General features: G+C 36.7%; 1 protein-coding gene across 1 annotated transcript in view; it reads left to right on the top strand.

Moving 5' to 3' along the window:
* The first annotated feature begins 555 nt into the window (after positions 1-555).
* The window catches only part of NCAPG (non-SMC condensin I complex subunit G), a 62,509-nt gene continuing 38,238 nt past the window's right edge, over positions 556-24,826 (top strand). The window contains exons 1-13 of the mRNA XM_044226040.1: positions 556-803; positions 1,701-1,904; positions 2,592-2,820; positions 5,217-5,362; positions 5,640-5,724; positions 7,364-7,556; positions 8,019-8,168; positions 15,321-15,461; positions 17,057-17,180; positions 18,345-18,431; positions 18,754-18,933; positions 21,202-21,312; positions 24,166-24,285. Coding sequence (XP_044081975.1) covers positions 693-803; positions 1,701-1,904; positions 2,592-2,820; positions 5,217-5,362; positions 5,640-5,724; positions 7,364-7,556; positions 8,019-8,168; positions 15,321-15,461; positions 17,057-17,180; positions 18,345-18,431; positions 18,754-18,933; positions 21,202-21,312; positions 24,166-24,285 — 1,881 coding nt within the window. The 5' untranslated portion in view covers positions 556-692. The remainder of the gene's footprint in view (positions 804-1,700; positions 1,905-2,591; positions 2,821-5,216; positions 5,363-5,639; positions 5,725-7,363; positions 7,557-8,018; positions 8,169-15,320; positions 15,462-17,056; positions 17,181-18,344; positions 18,432-18,753; positions 18,934-21,201; positions 21,313-24,165; positions 24,286-24,826) is intronic.

The following is a 24,826-nucleotide window of genomic DNA, read 5'->3' as shown; positions in this document are numbered from 1 at the left end:
CCTTTTGCAGACCCTCCACCAGCCGCCGTCCGAAAGTTGAAAATGACGGAGGCGCGCTTCCATCAGCAGACCTCGTAACGCCCCCCTCAGCAGATCGGGAACGTCTGCTTTCTCAGGGGAGGCCGGGCCGCTGCCCAGCCTCCAGCATGCCCTCTCCCCTCCTCGACGGATCTCGAAACGAACCGCTACGCTTGGCATCCCCAGCTACCCTATTTAGCCGGAGCAGAAACTGTTCCCCTCAGCAGATTCCCTGTTCTCACCCATAGAAGATCCTTTCTTCTTTCTCGCCCCACGCCCAGGGGCACGACCCGGATAGGCCTGGCTCCACTACCTCTACCTGGACGGCAAAACCGCCTTCGGCAAGGGTCCGATACCACTTCCGGGCAAGTCGACGACCCTCCTCTTACAAACGCCACTTCCCACTCGCAAAACCGCCGCGCAGATCCTAAGCGCATGCGCCCAAAGTGCCGCACTTGAGGGAGGTGGCCCTCTCTCTTCCCGCTCCCGCGGCAGTCTCGCGGTATTTCCTTCTCCCGCGGGAGTTATTTGAACGCTCTGGCGGTAACTCCACCCTGGGTGCTCAGCCGTGGGCCGAACCCGGACCTGAGTCGATTTTGTATCCTTGACCTGCGCTCTGTAGGGCTCCTGCAGCCCGCAGCAGACAAGGCTCGTCCCGGCCGGGTCCCGCTGCCATGGGGGCGGAGAAGAAGCTGCTGCCAGTTAAGGAGGCCTTTCAGCTCGCGCAGCAGCCGCACCAAAACCAGGCGAAGCTAGTGGTGGCGCTCAGCCGCACCTACCGCACGGTAAGCGCGGCCCGGGCTCTCGGCCGCCGCCCCTCGCCCCCCGGGACCAGCTTCTCCCAGGGAGCCTCCCATGACCCTCCGGACTCCAACCTTCTGAACCAGTTCGGAGAGGCCTGGAGGCCTGCCCGACGTCGCCCGGGCACCCCCTCTCCCCAGCAGCCTCCGGCGCGGACCGTTAAATCTTTGTGAATTTGGAAAGCAACGTTCACGAGCACCTGGCCGAGCAGGCGCCAAGTGTGGCGCCGCTGGGTGGATCCGAGCGGGGAGGTTCAGCGGTTGTTGTCCCTCAGGTCACCGCCCACATCAGGAACGCCGAAGTATTCACAGTCAAATTGAACGGAATCACCGAATAACAAATTAACCAATAAGACCCGGATCTTTCTATTTATGTATAAACTACTGTTTTGAGTGGTGCCTTGAGAAGAATAGGACAATGACTTTCGGGAAAATTATTTTGAGTCCAAGAAAAACTAAGTTAGTATACTCGGGTTTAAGGATGTGAGATAGGATGTGAAAAGGTAATTGCTGTGTAAAATTAAGGCTAAATGTAAAATATGAAAGCCATTGTCGATTTTGGGTTGTTTCACGAGGAAGCTTATTTTTACTAATCTGGCACCAAGCATATTGAGAATTCAAGGATATTAAGAGTCAAAGGAATCCTTTCACTGTCAATATTCACATTTGTTTTCCTTGGAAAAGTACATTTCTCTGGAGAGAAATTTGTGCAGTTTTTTTTTTTTTCCCCCTTTGATAGTTTGGAAACTGAACTGAGAGTTCACTAAATAATGATTTTAATTTTTCTGAGTTATGACTAGGGCTTTCAGCAGTCTTCCGGTACTGTTGGGAAAAAGGGATTGTATCAGTGCAGTTTGTGAAGGGTTTCTCTTTGTCTTTCAGGTGGATGTTAAAACAGTTTTTCATGAGGAGTTTGTTCATTATCTTAAATATGCTATGGTGGTCTATAAACGTGAACCAGCCGTGGAGCGAGTAATAGACTTTGCAGCCAAGTTTGTTACTTCATTTCACCAGTCAGATATGGAAGATGATGAGGAAGAGGAAGATGGTGGCATTTTAAATTATTTGTTTACCTTTCTTTTAAAGGTATGAAAACTGGAGCTTTGGGGAAGTATTGTAGAAAATTTTGCATATTAAAAGGGCCATGGGAGTTTATATGTCTTAGAGAATGAAATATTTATTTATTTATTTTTTACAGAGAGAGAGAGAGAGAGAGAGAGAGAGAGAGATCACAAGTAGGTAGAGAGAGGCAGGCAGAGAGCGAGGGGGAAGCAGGCTCCCTGCAGAGAGGGAGTGGGCCTCTATCCCAGGACCCTGAGATCATGACCTGAGCTGAAGGCAGCGGCTTAGTCTACTGAGCCACCCAGGCGCCCCAAGAATGAAATATTTATTAACTGAGAAAATGTCTGTGAATGAGTCTCTGCCTTTTGTAGGAAATACTAGAACTGTCATTGAGATTAAAAAATGGACTTTAAATAACTGCAGTATTAAGTTTTTAATGATCTCTCTTAGCCAGTCTCAGAGTATTTTAAATGAGTTTTCTGTTTTAGAAGTAAAGTAAGAATTACTACAAAGAGAAGTATGCTCTTGGAATTTAGCTTATACTGTGTGTATTGTGAGACTTTTAGTATGCATATGGATAAAGGTAGCATTGTAGTTTCTCTGCGAGTAATGAATTACTTTAGTAATGAAGAACTTTAGTAAGTTTCTGAATTCTAAACAAATTCAAATGATATGTGATTGTAAATAAATTGTGATTTGTTCCCATTTCAGTCTCATGAAGCAAACAGCAATGCAGTTAGGTTTAGAGTGTGCCAGCTCATAAACAAGCTGTTGGGAAATATGCCAGAAAATGCCCAGATTGATGATGATTTGTTTGATAAAATTAATGAAGCCATGCTTATTAGATTGAAAGATAAAATTCCAAATGTGAGGATACAGGCAGTTTTGGCTCTTTCACGACTTCAGGATCCCAAAGATGATGAATGTCCTGTTGTTAATGGTAGGTGTAACTTCCTAAATTCTTTTTCATTTCCTTGACTTTGTTAAATTCTCTGTAGAGTGCTTTTTTTTCCCCATCTCTCTCTCTCTATGTAGAATCGTATAGGTCAAATATATATATATATATATATATATAAAATTTAATTTATATATGTATTTATAGTTTATATATATAACCAAGTTATATATATATAATTTATATTAATATATGTATGATTTTTTAAAATACCCAGGTAGCCACCACCCAACTTAAAAAAATAGAGCATCATCAGTGCCTTTGAAGTCTACCTTATGTCCCACCCAGTCTCCCTCAGAGTTAATGATTATCCTGAATTTTGGGTTAATTATTCTCTTGTCTTTCTGTTTAAACAATTAACCACATGTGTGTACCTTTAAAAAGTTTTGCCTGTCATTTTTGTATGCTATATGAGTCATACTTTTCTGTATTTTCCAATAATATATTTATAATTGTAACATTCATCCATGTTGATATATTTACTGTCTTAGAGCATTCTGTTGTATAAATTGTAACATAGTTAATTATTTCTAATAATGACAGACCATCTGGTTTCCAGTTATTTTGCTCTGCAAAAATGGTGTCGTTGCTGTGAACTTCTTATCATGGCTTCTGGTGCACAGGTTAAAGAGTGTTTTCTGGGATATATACCTAGGGTGGACTTATTAGCATATGTGCACATTCAGCTTTATTAGATAAGATACAAGTGTTCTACAAAACAGTTTACCAATTAATAACCCCAGTAACAGTGCATAAAAACATTCATTGATCCATATTCTCTCCAGTGTTAGATATTGTCAGATTTTAAAATTTTTGTTTATCTGTTTGTGTGTGTGATATATATCTTTTTTATGCATCTTTTCATATATTTAACAGTCACCTGTATTTCTTCTATATAATGCCTATTAATGTGTTCCCATTTTTGGAAAGAAATTCTGGAGTTGTGTGAATTGTAGATCTTTTTAAACTTTAGATGGCTCTTTGTTTCACCCTCTTTGGGATATCTTCTGTTAGAAATTACTAATGTCAAAATTAATCAGTCTCTGACTTTATGACTTGTGCTTTTTTTCTTTTCTTTTTTTTGATTTGCACTTTCTTTTGTTTAAGAAATTTTTCTCTGCCTCTGGGCTTGTAAAGATACCATATTCCACCTTTCCATATATGCCTATCTACGTTTTGGGCACATTTTCATTTTTCTCTTTGTCCTTGTTACTAGCTTTATAGTCAGTTTTGATTAATATTTTTTGGTGTTAAATGGTACACATAATATTGTATAAAATAAAAGTTTAATAGTCAGCATGTATTTAAGTATAAAACTGGGGAAAGGGGCGCTTGGGGTGGCTCAGTGGGTTAAGCCTCTGCCTTCAGCTCAGGTCATGATCTCAGGGATCTGGAATCAAGCCCCGCATAGGGCTCTCTGCTCAGCAGGGAGCCTGCTTCCCCCCCCCCCCCCCCTTCTCTGGCTGCCTCTCTGCCTACTTGTGATCTCTCCTTCTCTCTTTCTCTGTGAAATAAATAAATAAAAATCTTAAAAAAAAAAAAAACTGGGGAAAATTTGAAAAGTAAGGGTGAATAAACATTTACATACAGGGAATGAATTTGGTTTCAGGGAGTAAAATGAGAACTTTTTTTTTTATAAAGCCTTATTATTTTAAAATATATTGCCTGCTATGCTAGCCTTTCTTCTAGATCTTGATTAGCAAAGACATAATCTTATTGATGGATTTTCCATGATCTTTAGGGCTCTTTGTTTTTAGTTTTAGCTTTTGTGCCTAGTCTATTGACAAATTTCTTATTCTATTTTTTTTTAAAAGATTTTATTATTTATTTGACAGAGATCACAAGTAAGCAGAGAGGCAGGCAGAGAGAGAGAGGAGGAAGCAGGCTCCCCACTGGGCAGAGAACCCGATGTGGGACTTGATCTCAGGACCCTGAGATCATGACATGAGCCGAAGGCAGAGGCTTTAACCCACTGAGCCACTCAGGCGCCCCTCTTATTCTATTTTTTAAAGGAAGTTGGCAGAGAAAAATCTTTCGCTAAAATTAAATGTGTAAGACTAAAAAATGATTTTTTTTTAAAGATTTTATTTATTTGACCGAGAGAGACCACGCAAGAGAGGGAACACAAGGCGGGGGGCAGTGGGAGAAGGAGAAGCAGGCTTCCTACTGAGCAGGGAGCCTGGTGTGGGGCTCCATCCCAGGACCCTGGGATCATGACCTAAGCTGGAGGCAGACACTTAAAAACTGAGCCACCCAGGTGCCCCAAAAATGAATATCTTTATAAAACATGTTGTCAGATATCAAAATGTGGGCTATCTTATGACTGTGGTTAAATAGATAATATTTCTTTAGTGTACTAAAATGTATTGCTCTATTTTTAGCATATGTTACTTTGATTGAAAATGATTCAAATCCAGAAGTTAGGCGTGCTGTGTTATCATGTATTGCACCATCAGCAAAGACTTTGGCAAAAATTGTGGAGCGCACCAAGGATGTAAAGGAGGCTGTCAGAAAGCTGGCTTATCAGGTAAATAGGCCTAGTAACTTGTGTAGACATATTCTTAAAATACTTTTGAAAAATATTTGGCATGTAATAATGATTTCTTCAATTTTTATGTATTTTTATGAGATTTTTATGGATGGAGAGTATAGATAATTTTAGATTCTTATTACATTGAATGTGTTACCAGATATTAAATTGTTTTGGAAGTTCTGGGTTATTAGATGGAGATATTACTAGTTATGAAATATGTAGACTGTGTTGAGTTTAATGACCACCTTATTATCATTACTATCTCTTTAAGGTTTTAGCTGAAAAGGTTCATATGAGAGCTATGTCCATTGCTCAGAGAGTAATGCTCCTTCAACAAGGTCTTAATGACAGATCAGGTAAGATAGACTTCTGTATATACAAAACATCACTAGGTTTTGCTGTAGTAGATTTTGAAGATTTAGAAAGCATTTGTCCTTAATTATGTCAAGTAAGCTTGTCATTGACTTGGCCTGTCAAAGTTTAGCTGGTTACATCATGTAGAAAACATTTCAAAGGGTTGAAGTTCCTGGTAGTTAAAGGAGCGGTGTTTTTTTTTAAATTTTCCTGTGTTTTACAGATGAAGAAACTGTATCTGAAGGCTATTTAGCTAATTTATATCAGAGGTAGGGCAGAAACTCTTTTCAACTCTCTCTCATATAAAAAAGTGCTATCTATTCCCTTATTCCCTTTGTGTATTTCTTTTCTTTTTCTTTCTTTTTTTTTTTTTTTTTTTTGGTATTTGAGAGAGAAAGAAGCAGATGACCTCCCACTTAGGTTGAGCAGGAAGGCCTGACACTGGGCATAATCCCAGGACCCTGGAATATGACCTAACCTGAAGGCAGACACTTAATGGACTGAGCCACCCAGGCACTCTCCCCTTTGTGTATATCTTGATAGGAATGTGTGCCATGCTATGGAAACAGAAATTAGGAATGATCAGAGTAGCATAATTTTCCTTTTTCTTTTTTTTTTTTTAAAGATTTTATTTATTTATTTGACAGAGAGATCACAAGTAGGCAAAGAGTCAGGCAGAAAAAGCGGGGAGGGAAGCAGGTTCCCTGCCGAATAGAGAGCCCGATGCGGGGCTCGATCCCAAGATGCTAAGATCATGACCTGAGCGGAAGGCAGAGGCTTAACCCACTGAGCCACCCAAGCACCCTTTTTTTCCTTTTTCTCTCTGTTAGAACTAGAGACTCTGCTTATAGGAATGATGAGGAATCATATATATATATATTTTTTTTTTTTTTCTTTTTTAAGATTTTATTTATTTATTTGACAGACAGAGATCACAACTAGGCAGAGAAGCAGGCAGAGAGAGAGAGTAGGAAGCAGGCCCCCTGTTGAGCAGAGAATCTGATGTGGGGCTCGATCCCAGCACCCTGGGATCATGTCCTGAGCCAAAGGCAGACGCTTAACCCACTGAGCCACCCAGGCGCCCCGAGGAATCATATTTTAAATTTCCAAACCCCATGAGAAGACTAAGATAGCTTAATTTTGCTGTAGGAAGAAAACTTGAGTTTTAAAAACATTGTCAGCAGACTAATGACTGGGAGGATGACTAAAAACTAAGAATAAAGTTTGTTCAGTGATACATGCTTGTATGATTCACTACTGCAAATAGCAGTCATGTAGTAGAAGAAGTCAGGCATCGGGTAATAAAATCGCTATCATAATGTTAGGGCTAACACTGTAGTCCGTGAACCCTGTGGAGAAGGAATGCAGAAATTTTTGTAGGCTGTGATAGTGGTTGAGCATTTGGGTTTGGGCCTTTTCCATTTTCATTAGAAGTGAGCAGCATTGTGACTTTTGCAATATTATTGTACCTTTATTTTTTTCTTCAGTATTTTTCTTTGTTCTTAGTCTCTTCTCATTTTTATTATAAATGTTGGTTTTATGTTAACATTAATCTGATAAAAGGTAATTAATACAGACAAAATACAGGAAATGGAAGCTAGAGGGAGCCTCTGTTCACTTATATTTCAAATGACTTAACAGATGCTGTGAAACAAGCAGTGCAGAAGCATCTTCTCCAAGGCTGGCTACGTTTCACTGAAGGAAATATATTAGAGTTACTTCATCGGTTAGATGTGGAAAATTCGTCTGAAGTGGCAGTCTCTGTTCTTAATGCCTTATTTTCAGTGACTCCCCTCAATGAACTGGCAGAAATCTGTAAAAATAACGATGGCAGGTATATTATTCATTACTTGTAATGTGATGCTCAGGAACTTCTGCAATTAAAATTAGTTCTTTTCTAGTCCTTTTCTGATTACTTCAGACTGTTTCAATAGCTTTTGTCTACCTCACTTGGGTTTTCTTTACTCTAGTTGATGTCTTTTCTCTTTTATCCTCCTTGTGTAAGAACTCACTACCTTATCATAGACTACTTTAGCTGCATTCTTTTTTTTCCCCATTTTTGCATTAGCTTACCATGGGAAGTCCAACAACATACTTCCCTTTTGTATGTTTGCTTGTTTGATTCTTTTTCTCTAAATATTTTCATTTGTGTGTGGATGGATAAGATAATGACTTTGCAAATTAAAAGGATGCTAGTTTTAAATCAGGTCTGCTTTTTATTTCCCATTTTTTATATCCATTCAAATTTTTAACTTTAAGGTTTTTCTTTTTCTTATTCTCTCCCTTTTAAATGAAGGAAACTGATTCCAACAGAAACGTTGACTCCTGAAAATGCTTTGTATTGGCGTGTCCTTTGTGAATACATGAAATCGAAAGGAGATGAGGGTGAAGAATTTTTGGAGCAGATTCTGCCAGAGCCCATAGTATATGCAGAGTATTTACTAAGGTAAAATTTTTTTCTTTTTGTTTGAATTGTACTTTTGTTCCTGCCTGTGTCAACCCTCTAGCCCTCTCTTCCAAAGTCATGCTTGATTGGGGGTCAATTAAAAATCATTTTTTGGCCAGGTAGGGATAAATAGGAATGTACATTGAGTCTTTCTGAAGAATATTCTGTGCTGGACAGTACACTGAAAGAGTAAAAATTCAATATGTTTAGGGACATTCCTTAAAACCGTTAGGATGTGATTATGAACATTTCTCCATAAAGTTGATAATGAGGATGTGTTAACTCTTTGAAATTGGTCGGCAAACCTTTTCTGAGGGTCAGATAGTAACTATTTTTGTCTGTAGACCTGTGTCATAATGACAGTTCTGTGGGGGTTCAAAAACAGCCAGAGAATATATGATGAATGATTGTAACTGTTTTCCAATAAAACATTTTTCTACCCATAAAGACATTAAATTTTAATTTCATATAATTTTCATCTGTATATATTTTCTTTTTTTTTTTTTTTACATTTTTTAAAAAAAGATTTTATTTATTTATTTGACAGAGAGATCAGAAGTAGGCCCAGAGAGAGAGGGAAGCAGGCTCCCTGCTGAGCAGAGAGCCCGATGCGGGGCTCTGTCCCAGGACCCTGAGATCATGACCTGACCCAAAGGCAGAGGTTTAACCCACTGAACCACCCATGCGCCCCACATCTGTATATATTTTCAGATGTATTTGTGTATACATCCGTGTGTAAACAAGCTTCCATTTAAAAATGTAAAACTTGGAGCACCTGGGTGGCTCAGTGGGTTAAGCCTCTGCCTTCTGCTCAGGTCATGATCTCAAGGTCCTGGGATAGAGCCCCACATCGGGCTCTCTGTTGAGCGGGAAGCATGCTTCCCCCCTCTCTCTCTGCCTGCCTCTCTGCCTACTGATCAATATCTGTCAAATAAATAAATAAATAAATCTTTAAAAAAATAAAAATGTAAAACTCTTAGCTTACAAGTTGTATGAAAACAAGCAGCAGGTTGTATCTGGTGCATGGGCCATACTTTTCCAACTGACAAGGTGAAGCTTGGTGGCTAGTTTAATATTAATTAAAACTTTCACTATTTAGCTTTTTGTTTTTTAAAGCTTTTTCAAATTTATTATTCTCATTTCACTTTAAAATTACTAAGTCAAACATGAATGCAATTCTTGTCAAAATTCAAATACGTAGAAGAAAAATATGGAATTTTTTTCATCTCCTAATCCCATTTATCTGAGTTATCAATTTAGGATATACACTTTCAGACCTCTTTCTTTACATTTATTTACACATATATTAAAATACATAATTTTTAAAAAATTTATGTAAATTTTTTTAAACACAGCACACGATACATATTTTTGGTTTTTTTCCCAACCTCTTATATCTGATCATTATATGTTGGTGCACATAAATTTACCACGCTCTTAACAGCATACTATCCCATAGTATGATGGCAGTGCTTAATTTACTTCTCTGGTTAATGGATGTTAGTGTGATTCCAGTTTTCACTGATAAAGTTGTGTTAACTGTACATTTTATGTATATTTGGGATTTTTATGAGGTTGATTCCCAGAAGTGAAATTGCTGGGCCAAAAGTTACATATCTTTTGGTAGATTTTGTTGTGTAGATTTTTAACTTTGTGCTTTGGGTGCATTTTTTATTTTTTATTTTTATTAAAGATTTTATTTATTTATTTGGCAGACAGAGATCACAAGTAGGCAGAGAGGCAGGCAGAGAGAGAGGAGGAAGCAGGCTCCCCGCTGAGCAGAGAGCGGGGCTCGATTCTAGGACCCCGGGATCATGACCTGAGTCGAAGGCAGAGGCTTAACCCACTGAGCCACCCAGGCGCCCCTTGATTAATTTTTTAAAAAGCTTCTTCCATATAATAGGAATTATAGGCCTGAATTCTCTTTATGTGGAATATAGTATTCTGCTTTTGCTTATAATGATTCCACATAAGTTAGGAGGGAAAACTATAAATGCATTTTAATTTGTAGGCAAAATATTGAATCAAGGATAAATATCTTAAATGTGAGCCAAAATGGAAACTTACAGCTTGAGTTGATAGTAACATCATAAAAAATATGTGTGAATCTACTGTTTCAATAGTAATTGTTTCAGACGTCACTATTTAATTAGAGTGTTCATTATAATGCTGTTTGGGCCATGTTGCAGTATGTCCAAAATGAGTTTGATGCAATGCTTAATAATATGAATTAATATAAAAGTAGTAAATGCTTATAGAAAGTAAAAGAAAATATGAGGAAGTAAATATTTAAGTAACAGAGGGAGAGCCTCTCCTCAAGGATTGCTTCACAGATTAACTCTTAGTTACTGAAATCCGTAGGTAAGGAGCTTGCTTCCCCTGGCTCTGAGAAGTCAGGGATTCTTATAATTCCTCTGTCACTTAATCTGTGAGTTTTGAAATAGGTAACTTTTTAATCAACCTTTTTTCATTTATAAAGAAGAAATCTTTGAAAATTATATTTTAATTATTATTGAAAGAATACCTTAGAAATAGAATGGCTTTCTTTTTGGAGCAACATCACTAGATAGGATTAGCTTATTCAGGTACAGAAACAAAATTAAATGGAAAAATTACTTCCTCATAATCTGAGAGAAGTATTTTCAGACATATTGTAGCAGAAAGAGGTATTCAGAATTCTGATATGAAACAATTTCAGGCTACCTGAGGTATTGTAAAGGAAGAAATCAGGGATATTAAATTAGGCTTGCCAAATATGAGGAAGAAAAAGAGACACCAACACAAGTTTTAGAAAGTGACCTTAAGTATAAATTCTTGAAGAGAGCTTTAGGAAAAGGCTTTCTTATTCTTGAGTGCTCTTCATTGTAATGAATGTGTTTTAAAATGGTTAAAAAAATTATATCATGGTAATTAAAATTGGTGGGTCCATTTTAAGTTGTATTTATGCAGTTTGAATTTGTACTCTATTAATGAAACAACTACTCTTTGAACTTATTTAAAAAATTATTTTTAAAAAACTTATTGATGCTATGCATTGTGCTAAAGCTGGAGTGGTAAGGTACTCAAATGGGAGGGAAGGATTCAAAGATGAGTGAAGGTTTTATAGCCTGTCAGAAACCAGGAACTCTAAGCTAATGATTTTGATAATCATTAGCTTCTTTTCTTTAGTTTTCTCCTAGAACCCAAAGAGTGCTGATACCACTGAAAGTCCTAATCTCATGGCCAGAGATTTGTGACCTTTTATTTACTCTTGGTTATCATTTTATGAGTGAGTCAGTTTATTCATCATACATAGTTCTGCAGTTTTTATAACTTGATTTTTGTTGACATTTTATTTATTTATTAATTTATTTTTTAAAGATTTGTATTTATTTATTTGACAGAGAGATCACAAGTAGGCAGAGAGGCTGGCAGAGAGAGAGGGGAAGCATACTCCCCGCTGAGCAGACAGCCCGATGTGGGACTCCATCCCAGGACCCTGAGATCATGACCTGAGCCAAAGGCAGAGGCCTAACCCACTGAGCCACCCAGGCGTCCCAGTTGACATTTTGAAAATGACATTTTTCATCAGGATTGTTTTTCATATTACTTTCCGCCTAAAGGCACCGAATTGTGTAAGCTTAAACTCTTAATTCTACCTTTAAGTAGCCTTTTGTTCACACAAAAAGAGAGATCTTTTGGTAGGCTGTTGAATTTTATCTAGGTGAGGCTTATAAAAGACCTTAATTTGAGCAGGGATAATAAGAATAAAAGGGTAGTTGATGGTACTTATTTAGGAATATCTACACTAAAATAAGAACAATACAGATATTAGTAGGGCCTCTAAGTAAGGATAATACAAATTCATAAGTCTCTATTTTTCTGATTTTTTTTAAATTTTTTCAATTTATTTATTTTCAGAAAAACAGTATTCCTTATTTTTTCACCACACCCAGTGCTCCATGCAATCCGTGCCCTCTATAATACCCACCACCTGGTACCCCAACCTCCCACCCCTCCGCCACTTCCAACCCCTTAGATTGTTTTTCAGAGTCCATAGTCTCTCCTGATTCACCTCCCTTCCAATTTACCTCAACTCCCTTCTTCTCTCTAACACCCCTTGTCGTCCATGCTATTTGTTATGGTCCACAAATAAGTGAAACCATATGATAATTGACTCTTTCTGCTTGACTTATTTCACTTAGCATAATCTCTTCCAGTCCCGTCCATGTTGCTACAAAAGTTGGGTATTCATCCTTTCTGATGGAGGCATAATACTCCATAGTGTATATGGACCACATCTTCCTTTTCCATTCGTCCGTTGAAGGGCATCTTGGTTCTTTCCATAGTTTGGCGACCGTGGCCATTGCTGCTATAAACATTGGGGTACAGATGGCCCTTCTTTTCACGACATCTGTGTCTTTGGGGTAAATACCCAGGAGTGCAATTGCAGGGTCATAGGGAAGCTCTATTTTTAATTTCTTGAGGAATCTCCACACTGTTCTCCAAAGAGGCTGCACCAACCTGCATTCCCAACAACAGTGTAAGAGGGTTCCCCTTTCTCCACATCGTCTCCAACACGTTTCCTGTCTTGTTAATTTTGGCTATTCTAACTGGTGTAAGGTGATGTCTCAATGTGGTTTTAATTTGAATCTCCCTGAGGGCTAATGATGATGAACATTTTTACATGTGTCTGATAGCCATTTGTATGTCTTGATTGGAGAAGTGTCTGTTCATATCTTCTGCCCATTTTTTGATATGTTTGCCTGTTTCGTGTGTGTTGAGTTTGAGGAGTTCATTATAGATCCTGGATATCAACCTTTTGTCTGTACTGTCATTTGCAAATATCTTCTCCCATTCTGTGGGTTGCCTCTTTGTTTTGTTGACTGTTTCCTTTGCTGTGCAGAAGCTTTTGATTTTGATGAAGTCCCAAAAGTTTATTTTTGCTTTTGTTTCCTTTGCCTTTGGAGACATATCTTGAAAGAAGTTGCTGTGGCTGATATCGAAGAGATTACTGCCTATGTTCTCCTCTAGGATTCTGATGGATTCCTGTCTGACGTTGAGGTCTTTTATCCATTTTGAGTTTATCTTTGTGTACGCTGTAAGAGAATGGTCGAGTTTCATTCTTTTACATATAGCTGTCCAGTTTTCCCAGCACCATTTATTGAAGAGACTGTCTTTTTTCCACTGTATATCTTTTCCTGTTTTGTCGAAGATTAATTGACCATAGAGTTGAGGGTCCATATCTGGGCTCTCTACTCTGTTCCACAGGTCTATGTGTCTGTTTTTATGCCAGTACCATGCTGTCTTGGTGATCACAGCTTTGTAATAAAGCTTGAAATCAGGTAACGTGATGCCTCCAGCTTTATTTTTGTTTTTCAACATTTCCTTAGCGATTCGGGGTCTCTTCTGATTCCATACAAATTTTGGGATTATTTACTCCAGCTCTTTGAAGAATACCAGTGGAATTTTGATTGGAATGGCATTAAAAGTATAGATTGCTCTAGGCAGTATAGACATTTTAATAATGTTTATTCTTCCGATCCAAGAGCATGAAATGGTCTTCCATCTATTTGTGTCTTCTTCAATTTCTTTCATGAGTGTTCTGTAGTTCCTCGAGTACAGATCCTTTACCTCTTTGTTTAGGTTTATTCCCAGGTATCTTATGGTTCTTGGTGCTATAGTAAATGGAATCGATTCTCTAATTTCCCTTTCTGTATTTTCATTGTTAGTGTATAAGAAAGCCACTGATTTCTGCACATTGACTTTGTATCCTGCCACGTTGCTGAATTGCTGTATGAGTTCTAGTAGTTTGGGGGTGGAGTCTTTGGGGTTTTCCATATAAAGAATCATGTCATCTGCGAAGAGAGAGAGTTTGACTTCTTCATTACCAATTTGGATACCTTTTATTTCTCTTTGTTGTCTGATTGCTGTTGCTAGGACTTCTAATACTATGTTGAACAAGAGTGGTGAAAGTGGGCATCCTTGTCTTGTTCCTGATCTCAATGGGAAGGCTGCAAGCTTTTTCCCATTGAGGATGATATTTGCTGTGGGTCTTTCATAGATAGATTTGATGAGGTTCAGGAATGTTCCCTCTATCCCTATACTTTGAAGCATTTTAATCTGGAATGGATGCTGGATTTTGCCAAATGCTTTTTCTGCATCAATTGAGAGAACCATGTCGTTCTTCTCTCTTCTCTTATTAATTTGTTCTATACATTGATTTATTTGCAAATGTTGAACCATCCTTGTAACCCAGGGATGAATCCCACCTGGTCATGGTAGATAATCTTTTTAATGTGCTGTTGGATTTTTTAAAAGGTCATTGCATTCCTGGATAACTTGTATTATTAGTATTAATTATTACTTTTAAGCAAAAGAATAACGGTTAGTTAGGGATGATGAGTGAAGACTAGCTCTTTATGAAAAATTGAGTTTTTAGGGGCGCCTGGGTGGCTCAGTTGGTTGAGCATCTGTCTTTGTCCCAGGTCATGATCCCAGCATCCTGGGATCCAGCGATTTACCCCCATGTTGGGCTCCTTGCTCAGTGGTAGCCTGCTTCTCCTTCTGCCTCTGCCTGCTGCTCCCTTTTCTCTGTCAAATAAAAAAATCTTAGAAAAAAAAAGCGGGGATACCTGGGTGGCTGAGTTGGTTAAGCATTTGTCTTTGGTTTAAGTGGTTGATCTCAGGGTCCTGGGGTGGAGTCCTACATTGGGCTCTCTGCTCAGCGGGGACTTTGCTTCTCCCTTTCACTCTTCCTCTGTGCTATCTCTCTCTCTCAATAAATAAAAATCTTTAAAAGAAAAAAAAGAAAAATTGAGTTTTTATTAAAGGGATCCAGGACTCTAATTGAGAATACTGGTTACATTGAAATAATGTTGCCAACTTGAGAGACATAAATATGTGCTTTTTGAAAATTTCCCATAAGAAATTTGAATCTTCAATGAGTATATTTTCCAAATTCTTTCTGATTCATGCCCATAAGTTTGTTTGCAACAGTTCATAACAACCACATAGAGTTTATTCTTTAGGCCAAATTTGTATAACGTGGTATAAACATCCATTTGGTTGAAGTTATATGAACTGAAAAAGACCCTTTTCTGACCTCATGGGGGATCTGTTTAATGTTTTTTTAAAACAGATTTTACATTTTATTTATTCTGCTTGTTTTAGTTATATTCAGAGTATCCCAGTTGTGAAAGATGAAAAGAAAAATGATTTTTCCTATATTGGAAATTTGATGTCAAAAGAATTTATAGGTCAACAGTTGATTCTAATTATCAAGTCTTTGGATACAAGTGAAGAAGGAGGAAGGTATGTCTAAATATTAATCCTCATCCTAATTTGCTCTTTTAATATCCTGTATTGAAATACATTCTTGTTACAGTATGATTAAATATATTTACATTTAACCTAGCTCTCTATAGTGCAATAGAGTTTTCTTTTTCCTCTTATACATGTAATATCTAAGCAGGAAATACACCCTTTCTCTCTGTGTATACATACGTGTGTGTGTGTATGTATGTGTATGTGTGTATACACGCATACGTATATACTTATACATAAATATAATTGACTCCCTGATCCCCCATCCCACCTTTGTGGAGTCAGAAATCTACATAAAACTGTTGACCTCTCAAAAACCTAATTATTGGGGTGGCTGGGTAGCTCAGTGGGTTAAGCATCTGCCTTCAGCTCAAGTCATGATCTCAGGATCCTGGGATAGAGCCCTCTCTGCTCAGCAGGGAGCATGCTTCCCTCTCTTTCTCTGCCTGCCTCTCTGCCTACTTGTGATCTCTCTCTCTGTCAAATAAATAAATAAAATCTTTAAAAAAAACCAAAACTATTAATAGCCTATTGACTAAATGCTTTACCAATAAGCATAACATAAAAATTGATGTAAATAGTTGATTAACATGATTTTCTATATTATATGTATTATATATCATATTCTTATAATAAAGTAAGCTAGAAAAAATGTTATTAAGAAAATCATAAGGAAGAGAAAATAAAGTACTGTACTGTATTTCTGGAATTGTACTGTACTATATATGTACTACATGTGTATATATATACATATACATATATATATATATATATATTTGCCCATATATATATGGGCAAAAATATGCATATAGGTGTTACCTGGGCAGTTTGTATCCATTTTGTTCATATATATGGAAATACATTCAATTTTTTCAGGATAAATCAATAAAATTGCAGACTTGGCTTAAAGATTTCTATTACAGGGGTGCCTGGTTGGCTCAGGGGGTTGAGCCTCTGCCTTCGGCTCAGGTAATGGTCGCGGGGTCCTGGGATCGAGCCCTGTGTTGGGCTTTCTGCTCAACGGGGAGCATGCTTCCCTCTCCCTCTCTGCCTGCCTCCCTGACTACTTAGGATCTCTGTCTGTCAAAAAAAAAAATCTCTATTACAGAGAGGGCTAGTGATACTATCTGAAAAAAATTTTTTTAAAGATTTTATTTATTTATTTGACAGAGAGAGATCACAAGTAGGCAGAGAGGCAGGCAGAGAGAGAGAGAGGAGGAAGCAGGCTCCCTGCTGAGCAGAGAGCCCAACATGGGGCTCGATCCCAGGACCCTGGGACCATGACCTGAGCTGAAGGCAGAGGCTTTAACCTACTGAGCCACCCAGGTGCCCAATATCTGAAAATTTGATTCACTTCTGATATTTTGTCATTTCATCATGTTGATTTATGACAGATTGTAGGGCCATTTATAAAAAAATACTTTTTTGCAGAAAATGAATTTTTGACCTAATCTGTACATATATTTTGTACCTATAGTGATAAAAAAGAACTGATGCAAATATAATTAAGTCTGCAGAATAAATGTTAGAGATAAAATGTGTTTCTGTCATGGTTAAATGAAAATAGTTCTTTTTGAATGTAGGAAAGGACTACTGGCTATTTTACAGGAGATTCTTACGCTACCCACAACCCCGGTATCCCTACTTTGTTTTCTTGTTGAGAGATTGCTCTGCATCATTACAGATGATAATAAGAGAACACAAATTGTAAGTAATTTTCTTAAGTGTTGATAAAGGTTGAAAGGTTTTGGTCAGTGAGATTGAGGATTGTCTTGTTTTCTTTTCAGTATTTTTTGCTGTATCTTCACAATTGCTTTTTGTCTTAGTCTTGTCTATTAAATTTTTAGTTTTTAAAATTGAATCTCTCTCCCACACATGCATTTTAAAAATCATCTTCTCTTCCTATCATTTTGTTGAATCAGTTTGAATAGTACAAGTTAGAGTAGAGGGGACAGGTGTCTTGATCACTAGAGTGTTTGAGTGTTTGAGAGTTGGCTTAAATTAGACACACTTAGGTTCAGATCCCTTCTACTTTCTGGCTTTGTGACTTTCAGCAAGTTATTTAATTTAGCCTTTTTACTTGTCTGTAAAATGAGAATAACAATAAGACCTACCTTGTTCAATGAAATAGTATTCATCCAGTACTTGGTAAATACAGAATTAAGTGTTATCTATTATTATACTATTGCCAAGTATTATTTTTTCAGGGGTAGCCAAAAAGACCTGTATCAGTGCTTTTTATAAATTCATATAATCTTTGCATTGCAAATTAATTGAGGGGTTGTCTTTTCCAACCCCTTCTTATACATAAATCCTTTCTACAACGTACAACATTCCCAGTTAGTGGTTATCCAGTGTTTGCTTAAGTACCTTCATATGGATGTAACCTTTTCCTGAATCAGCCAACTCTTGTGTCCCAGTGGCTCTGAAAGGAAAGTCTTTAGTCATGCTGGCATTATTTATGCATTCTATACCCAAAGGAAGAATAAAAGCGTATTCTGTTTTTCTATATTTAACTTCTGTGGAGCTAAACTAGAGAGGGAGTTGAGGATTGTAGACAGAGAATTTTAGGTTTTGGTGCCTAAGATTAGATACTATATTCATTTTTCTTTGTTTTTCAAGTGTTGTATGAGGGAATTTATCTTCAGTGTCTATGTACCTGTTTACCTTCTCATAATCCTAGAGTTTTTAGTCAAATATATTGTTTGGTCACCCCCCCCCACACCCAGATTGTCTAGCAAGTAGAATGTGTGCTTCACTCTATTTTGCAAGAGATTGTGGATGCTATTTGGAGTTCTGTGTAGCAGTTTGGTTTCATTTTATGATACAGAACATATATTAAAGGATGTGCTCCGACTTATAATTTATCAGGTTACAGAAATTATCTCAGAGATTCGGGCGCCTATTGTTACTGTTGGTGCTGATGATCCAGCTGATGCAAGAAAGAAAGAACTCAAGGTAAATTTCTTCTGAATTAAATAAATGCTTGAGTATAACATAACTGTGCAAGTCTTTTATTTCCTCTTGCTGTATATTTTCAGAATTGTTCTCACAGAGTCAAATTATTGATTAACAGTTAAACTATAAGAGTATCTAAAATGTTACCAGATTATGCAGTCTGAAAGATTTGCCCTTCTTTGGATCAGGAAGACCACAACTTTTTGTATATGCCTGATTCTGCTTAACTTCTGGGTTGTCATAATGTTAAATATTACTCTTTAGTTTGCTATAGATGTTCATAATAATAGCTTTTGCTAAAGCGATTTATATCTTTCCTTAGATGGCAGAAATAAAAGTTAAGCTTATTGAGGCAAAAGAAGCTTTGGAAAATTGCATTAACTTACAGGATTTTAATCGAGCATCAGAATTAAAAGAAGAAATAAAAGCATTAGAAGATGCCAGAATAAACCTATTGAAAGAGACAGAGCAACTTGAAATAAAAGAAGTCCATATAGAGAAGGTATAGATAACTTTATCATACTAAGTTTCAGCTGTTATTAATCATCTCAGCTACCCTTTTTTTCTTTCTTAACTCAGAAAGCTGCCAGAATATCTTTACTATGGAGGGCTTTTTAGCAGTATCATGAATTAAGATGAAAATAATTTTTTTCTCTTGTCCCTTTTTATTTTAGGCTTTGAAAGGAAGGCCTTGATTAGCTTTAATTATTATAACTAGCACTTTATTTGCTCTCCTGTCATGCTAATTTCTGTAGTCTGTAGTCTTTCTTCCTTGCTAGGGAAACTTAACCTTCCAGTGTTTTCCTTCTTTGTGTGTGTGTGTATTTTGAATGCTTTAGAGGAGGAAAATGCATCCATCTATCCATCTTTTTCTTTGTGGAAAACTCCTGACCTTTCTGAGCTAGGAAAAGAATTTCTATGGTAAGTATGGTAACTGTACCATTATACAGGTAATTTTTAAAGCTTAACTACACTTTTTGTTTTTAGAAAAAGCTAAGTAGTTTTGTTATTTTAAATGAAATACTAAGCATTTTATCTAGTAACACTTAAAGCTGAGTTTCAGCAGTTATTTATTTTTTTTAACTTCATTGGTTTGATAAACTAGTCATATTTTAACATAAGATAGAATGGCATCAATTACTATAAAATTTGATGTTAATTTTCAGGAGGTCTTTTAGAATTCTGCTTTTGTAGTAAACATTATTATTATTTTACTTCAGTTTAGGAAGTGCTGATTGGAGTATGTTCATAAGGGGAATACTGAATAGGGAAGAATTTACTATACAGGGGCGTTTTTTAAGTTGTGCTATGTCCTTGGCACTCTCTAGCCATAGACATCCCTGCTCCAACACTCCACTTTGAGTATGCCTGAATTTTATTTTCATAACTAGTATCTTATTTTGTTTGGCAAAGTCTATGGATCATTATAGGTTCTTAATTTGAGGAGTGGATTTAAAGTGAAAAATGAAAATATAAACTGAAAAACAATATAAACTGCAGGTCTGAATTGGGAAAATATGAACAAATATGGTTTATCATGATTAATATCTATTTAACTTGACTTCCCTTGATCTTTAGTGTGTTCATTTGTCCTACTTAAGGGTTATAAATTTATTATAGTATAATTACAGAATGGTGTAATAAATGGTATACGCAGGGAAGTTATAGGGGTTTTATGGCGAGGTATCTAACTCAGGTATGGTGTTGTTGGCTTCCCTAGGGGAAGAAATGTTTTCACTTGATGTCTGAGTAAAAATTAATAATGTAAGCTAACATTTACAGGTTGCTTTTTCTGTGGTAGTCACTGCTTCAGGCACTTCACAAGTGTTTGATTCTCACTATAAACTTATGGGATGGTGCTATTTTCATTTTATAGAGGAAAAGTAACTTGCCCAAAGTCGCACAGATAGTAAGTTGTAGAGGCAGGAGTCATATCCAGGCAAGTCAGGCAGGGGCTTTAGATTTGTGCCTTTAGTGCACTCTGTTGTCTCTGCCTGATAAATTATTAGAATGCAGCAGATGGAAGGCATGTGGAAGGCCCAGAAATTAAAGAGTATCTGCTATATTTGAAAACTTCAGGTCCACATGACTAGAGAATTGAGGGGGGAGAGGTAAGAGATAAATCTGGTGGAAAAATTAAGGGCCAAGTCTTGTAAGGCCTTGCATAAGCAATATTGAAAACTTTATGCCTTAGCCAAGGATCATGGTGAACCACTAAATGTTTTAAGTGGTAGAATGAGATATATATCTTCATCATAAAATGTGATAAGAGCTTACACAGGTATAGTCGTTGAAGACTACTATGTTATAATGTAGGCTTGATATGACTTCAGCCTGAACAAGATAATGATGGTGGATGTGGAAAGAAGTAATGGATTTGAGAAGTATTTAGAAATTAGTAACAGGGAGAAGAGTGAGTTAAAAATGTATCATAGGTCTTTTGGTTTGGACATTTGGATAGATGGCAGTGTTATTTATGGAAATAGCACAAGAGGCGGGATTGGGATAATGATGATTTGGTTCTCTTTTGGACATTTGAGTTTGGGAAGTCTGTGGAACATATATGAGGAAATGTAGCAATTGTATATATGAATCTGAAACTTAGAAAATAGCTGGGTCAACTCATGGATGGTAAATGGAGTTGGAGATCTGGATAAGATTCCCTAGGGAGTGTGTGTAGAGACAGTATGTTTACCCTGGAAAAGCTAACATTTAAGGGATGGGCAGAAGATATTCTTACTAATGCAGAGTATTTTGTGTTTCATTTTAGAATGATGTTGAAACACTACAGAAGTGTCTTATTTTGTGCTATGAATTGTTGAAGCAGATGTCCACTTCAACAGGAATAGGTGCAACCATGAATGGCATCATTGAATCTTTGGTATGTTTGTGGCCTTTGAGGCTTTATGTTTTAGCCCACTTCTTCCTCGTTTCATAAGTAATATGTTCCTTGAAGTTCCAAAGAAGAAAAAGATGACTATCTTAAACATCTGTTAAATAGGAGTGGTAAAAAGAAAAATTATTCGGGTACTTCATATTGTGGATATTAAATTAAGATAATGTATATAAAAGTCCTGGTATATAAGTGATATTTATTCCTTTAAGAAGTATGAAAAAATTATGCTAGAAAAAGATGTAGAATATCTCCATTTTTTGATAGTAAGAGGAAATAGTGAAAAACATTAGGAATATTTAAGTACTCGAATCTTGCTATCTAGAAAGACTATGAGTCTGTTAACATTTTGAGTCCTGTGAAAGGAATTTTTTTCCTATATATTTAAAGGACTTTATACTTAAGTAGCTTTTCAAAGGTAGTTCCCGTATTAGTGACCATAGAGACATAAATACTGCAAGACTGTAGTAAAACATTGTCTGAAAGCAATATAATTCAAACACATGTAACTTTTTTATTTTCTGTAGTCACATTTAAAAATTAAAAAGAAACAGATGAAATTAATTTTAATATATTTAACCCAATATACCCAAAATGTTTTAATGGCTTCATTTACTCAATAATAAACTATTGAGATATTTTACATTGAGATCTTTTTTTTTTTCAAGTAGGCTCTGTGCCCACTGTGGAGCCCCATGTGGGGCTTGCTTGAATTTCTGACCCTGAGATTAGAGCTTGAGCTGAAATCAAGAGTCAGACACTTGACCAACTGAGTCACCCATGCTCCCCCATACAAAGTCTTTTTTTTTTTTTTTTTAAAGATTTTATTTATTTATTTGACAGAGATCACAAGTAGGCAGAGAGGCAGGCAGAGAGAGAGTGAGAGAGGGAAGCAGGCTCCCTGCTGAGCAGAGAGCCGGACGTGGGACTCGATCCCAGGACCCTGAGATCATGACCTGAGCCGAAGGCAGCGGCTTAACCCTCTGAGCCACCCAGGCACCCCCTATACAAAGTCTTAATAGCACATCTCAGTCTGGTGTAGTCATATTTCCAGTGTTCAATAGCCACATGTGCTCAGTGGCTACAGTATCACTTAGTACAACTCTAGGGTATTGTTTTTACAAGTGCTACTTATCCAAAGCAAATTTGAATGTGTCCAGACTCTTCCAGGATTGTCCCGCAATTGTTTTTACTTGGGATTATTGAATAACAGCCAATTAATATAATCTAAAATCAGGTTCCTTGGATTGTATGAGTTTCTAAAGTCAGTAAAGAAGACCAGTTATTGTTTATAACAATGTGGAGCTTCTGATTAAAAGATTTTACTAAACCATTAGAATTTAGTTTTATCCTTAGTGAAGCAAATGTCTTTAGTAAAAGTAGTACTTTTAAAGTTCTGTTTGCATACTTTATGTGTGGTCCTATTGTAAGAGAATGTTAAACTATCATATAATTACACAATTGAAGTATATACGAAGACATATATGTTGGAAAAGATACTCTGAGTGAAGAAAGAACACAAAATTGAATGGTCATAATGGTTTTAAGTATACAAAGACAATTATGTCTAACGATTGAAAGAAACTAGAGGGATGTAAATGAGTAGAGTATTTAGATAGAGGAGTTATAGTATTTTAATGAAGTTACCGTTTCTAAATAAAAATAGTTAAGTTACTAATTGAACAAATATTTATTGAACATCTACTGTATACTAATTGTCAGTGATAGTGTACATGGGATACAAAACATGTAGACTGCCCTTGTAGATCTTCTGATCAAATGAGAAGGGACATCAATCAAATAAACAAGTGGAAGGTTATGCCATTGGTAATTGCTAGGAAGAAGAGCTATATAGCCATATGTGAACTTGTAATAGTGGAATTTGCTCTATTCAGGGAAGGTGACTTTGATCTGATGTTTGAAGGGACATCAACTATGTGAAAAGGGGAAAGAAGAATATTTTAGATTTGCTCTTTCCAGTAGAGCTACAACTAGCCATGTGTGGCTGTTAGAAACCTGTGTCGATGGCGCCTGGGTGGCTCAGTTGGTTAAGCCTCTTCCTTTCACTCAGATCATGGTAACAGGGTCCTGGGTTTGAGACCCATGTTAGGCTCCCTGCTCAGCTGGGAGTCTGATTCTCACTCTCCCTCTGTGCTCTCTCTTACTCAAATAAATAAATAAAATCTTTAAAAAACAACCTGTGGCTATTAACTATCCAAACTGAGATGTGCTTCAAGAGTCAAAATACATTGGGTTTTGAAGACTTAGTACAAACAACACAATGTAGATTATCTCAATTTTTTAAAATATTGATTACATGTTGTAATGTTAATATTTTCATTATATTGGGTATAATATATTAAAATTAGCTTCATATGTTTCTTTTTAATGTGCATAGTATAAAATTTAAAATAACCTATGACTTACTTTATATTTCTTTTGAATAGCACTGAATAAAAGACATCAAAATCAGTATAAACAAAGAGCAAGGGGTAGCATGATATAAGATGGTATTAAGAAAGACTATGCAATGAGATATATATCATGTAAGGGAGTTTTATCTTTGCCCTGTCAACACTGGGAAGCCATTGAGTCACTTGTAGCAGGTGGAAGGACAGGTGTCTCATGATCAGACTGTATTTCATTCTGGCTACATTCTTCTGTTTCAGCAATTTAATATTTACCCTTTTTTTTTTAAATTGAAAATTGAGTTAGACAATGTGGATAAGAAATAGATCTATAACATCATACAGAAATTATCTATTTGAACATGTTTTTAATATACTGTTATAAATTTCTTGTCCTGGTCAAAATTATTTTAATTGAATTTATTTAATTTAGATTCTTCCTGGAATAATAAGTGTTCATCCTGTAATAAGAAATCTGGCTGTTTTATGCTTGGGATGCTGTGGACTACAGAATCAGGATTTTGCAAGTAAACACTTCGTTTTACTGTTGCAGGTAGGATTTATCTTATGACAAAATCTGGGTTGTATTTCCTGAAATAAGTACTCAGAATCTGTGGAGATCCTATGAGTGCTGTAAATTCATTTTATTCCAGGGCTTATTAATGATGATGACTATTATAGATGACTTTTAGGGACAGGATGATTTTACCTTTTTATTTCTTTCTTATTAAAGTAGAAAAATGAAATGTCAGTTATTTAAGGTATTTTTAAAATTAGACATATAGCTTATTCTATGCCCAGCATTATTCTAGGCTTAGAAAATAAGATGGGGGTGCCTGGGTGGCTCAATCAATTAAGCGTCTGCTTTCAGTTCAGGTCATAATCAAGCCCTGTGTTGGGCTCCCTGCTCAGTGTGGAGTCTGCTTCTCCCTCTGCCCCTGCTTCTGTTCTCCCTCTCTGACACTCTATCTCATGTGTGCACTCTAATAAATAAATAAAATCTTTTTTTAAGAAAGAAAATAAGATAGGTAATGAAAAAAAAAAACAAGGTAAAAGTTGCTGTCCTAATGGAGTTTACATTTTAGAAGGGTAAA

The sequence above is a fragment of the Neovison vison genome, chromosome 11 (assembly GCF_020171115.1).
Source record: "Neovison vison isolate M4711 chromosome 11, ASM_NN_V1, whole genome shotgun sequence".
Classification (NCBI taxonomy): domain Eukaryota; kingdom Metazoa; phylum Chordata; class Mammalia; order Carnivora; family Mustelidae; genus Neogale; species Neogale vison.
The sequence above is the reverse complement of the archived record's forward strand: the minus strand, read 5'-3'. Positions and strand labels throughout refer to the sequence as shown.